The sequence below is a fragment of the Cervus elaphus genome, chromosome X, assembly GCF_910594005.1.
Source record: "Cervus elaphus chromosome X, mCerEla1.1, whole genome shotgun sequence".
Classification (NCBI taxonomy): Eukaryota; Metazoa; Chordata; class Mammalia; order Artiodactyla; family Cervidae; genus Cervus; species Cervus elaphus.
Window position 1 is genome coordinate 166,375,083 of NC_057848.1, and position 2,531 is coordinate 166,377,613.

At 39.4% G+C, this 2,531-nt stretch overlaps 1 protein-coding gene across 1 annotated transcript; it reads left to right on the top strand.

Annotated features, from left to right (window-relative positions):
* Positions 1-546: 546 nt before the first annotated feature.
* On the top strand, positions 547-1,081 carry LOC122689297 (60S ribosomal protein L12-like). The gene has a single exon (XM_043895586.1). It carries the CDS (start codon positions 562-564, stop codon positions 1,042-1,044), a length of 483 nt encoding a protein of 160 aa, XP_043751521.1. The 5' UTR covers positions 547-561; the 3' UTR covers positions 1,045-1,081.
* The last annotated feature ends 1,450 nt before the right edge of the window (positions 1,082-2,531 follow it).

Consider the following 2,531-nt stretch of genomic DNA (forward strand, 5'->3'; position numbering starts at 1 on the left):
TCCTGGCAATCTTGATTGTGGCTTGTGTTTCATTCAGCCTGGCATTTCTCATGATGTACTCTGCATGTAAGTTTTTTTGATGGTTTGTTATTCATATATGGAAACAAAATTGATTTGTGTGTATTCCATTTTTGCAACTTTACTGAATTTATCTTTTAACATATTTTTGAAGTAATGTAGAAGATCGTGAAGCTAAAATCTCACTGTTTCTCCTGCAATCCAGATCATCCACAGGTCCCACAACTTAGTGGCTACTAACACCCTCTTCCCACGATGCTTCTTAGTACTAATACCATATGGACTCCTACAAGGGAAATAAGTGTCACAACTTCAGTTGAACTTGGTCTGATAAGTCTTGGCCTCTATAACAACTTTTGATGCCTGTCTTACCTGATTTCTTGAATGGTATTATCATGGTTGTTTTGAAAATTAACTCACTTTTCACCAATTTAAAATGTATAGAAAGCTTTTAGCTTTTGGCTTTTGGCTAGGAGGAGGCAAAGGTGCAACTTTCTTCGGTCATCCCGAATCCGGGTTCATCCGACACCAGCCGCCTCCACCATGCTGCCTAAGTTAGACCCCAACGAGATCAAAGTCATGTACTTGAGGTGCACCAGTGGGGAAGTCAGTGCCACGTCTGCCCTGGCCCCCAAGATCGGCCCCTTGAAGGTCGGTGGTGACATCACCAAGGCAACTGGTGATTGGAAGGGTCTGAGGAGTACAGTGAAACTGACCATTCAGAACAGACAAGCCCAGACTGAGGTGGTACCTTCTGCTTCTACCCTGATCATCAAAGCCCTCAAGGAACCACCAAGGGAGAGAAAGAAGCAAAAAAACATTAAGCACAGTGGAAACATCACTTTTGATGAGATCGTAAACATTGCCCGGCAGATGTGGCATCGGTCTCTAGCTAGAGAACTTTCTGGAACCATTAAAGAGATCCTGGGGACCGCCCAGCCTGTGGGCTGCAATGTTGATGGCCGCCACCCTCATGACATCATAGATGATATCAACAGTGGTGCAGTGGAGTGCCCAGCTAGTTAAGAACTGCAAAGGAAAAAGAAAACTAAAGGATCATTTGACAACCAAAAAAATAAATAAATAAATAAAATTTTAAAAATAAAATGTATAGAAAGCTTTTAATAATGGCAAAAAAATATTCATATTTGCCAATTCACCCAAAATGTTCAGTGTGTTCTACCCAAAACAGTGACACTCTCCTGAGGACCCAACACCTAGCCCCCGCCGCCCCCCCCCCCCGCATGAGGAAATCATGATTTCTGTGTTATAATTTAATACACAGGCCCACTTCTACTTTCACCTGCTGTCCCAGCTGTGTGAAGATATATTTTTCCATCCTGATCCAATTTGCTTTTCTTGGAACCATTACTGAGTTTTCCCCTCATTTGGACAGCCTTGATGGATTTAAACCAGACAAGATGAGTATGGGATCTGGTTGGCCTTTTATGATATGGCATTTCTCATTAAGGATGTTTTTAATATTCATTTAAATTGTAACAATTATGACCACTACACTTTTTTCTCATTGTCATTAAAAATACAAAACATGGCATTAACCATTTAATTCATTTTAAGTATACAGTTTTGTGATATTAATTACTTTCACATAGTTGCCCAAATAAGTTAAATAATGTGTGTACCTCATGTGTGCATGGTAGATACTCATATATATATATATATATATATAAACACACCAGAGTCACACACACATCTTTATTCATTCACCAGTTGTTGGATAGGTAGGTTGCTTTCACATCTTTGCTGTTGGAGTAGTGCTGCTATGAACATAGTGATGAATGTATCTTTTCAAATTATGGCTTTGTCTGGATATATGCCCAGGAATGGGATTGCTCATTCATATGGCAACACTCTTTTTAGTTTTTTGAGGATCCTCCGTGCTGTTTTCTACAGTGGCTGCACCAATTCCCACCAATAGTGTAGGAGATTTCGTTTTCTCCACCCCCCCACCAGCATTTGTTATTTGTAGACATATTATTGATGCCATTCTGATGACTATGAGGTGACAGCTCATTGTGGTTTTGATTTGCATTGCTCTAATAATTAGCAGTGTGGAGTGTATTTTCATGTGCCTGTTGATCATCTGTATGTCTTCTTGGAGAAATGTCTATTTAGACCTGCCCATTTATTTATTTATTTATTTATTTTGAGATGCATGAGCTGTTTGTGTATTTTGGAAATTACACCTTTTAGGTGGCATCATTTGCAAATATGTTCCCCCCAAAATTAGCACAGGTGCTGGGACAAGCAAATCCCACATGAAAACAAAGTTGGACCCCTACTTCCCTTTCTATATAAAATGAACTCAAAATGGATCAAAGGCCTAGATGTAAGAACCAAAATTATACACCCCATAGAAGAAAACATGAGAGAAAAACTTCATGACCTTGGATTTGGCCACGATTTCTTAGATCTGCTACCAAAAGCACAAACAATAAAAGACAAAAGAGATGAGTTAGACTTCTTCAAAACAAAAGCTGTTGTGCACAAAA

Excerpts from the sequence above, each read along its gene's own strand:
- LOC122689297 (XM_043895586.1), top strand. The coding sequence starts at position 562 with ATGCTGCCTAAGTTAGACCCCAACGAGATCAAAGTCATGTACTTGAGG.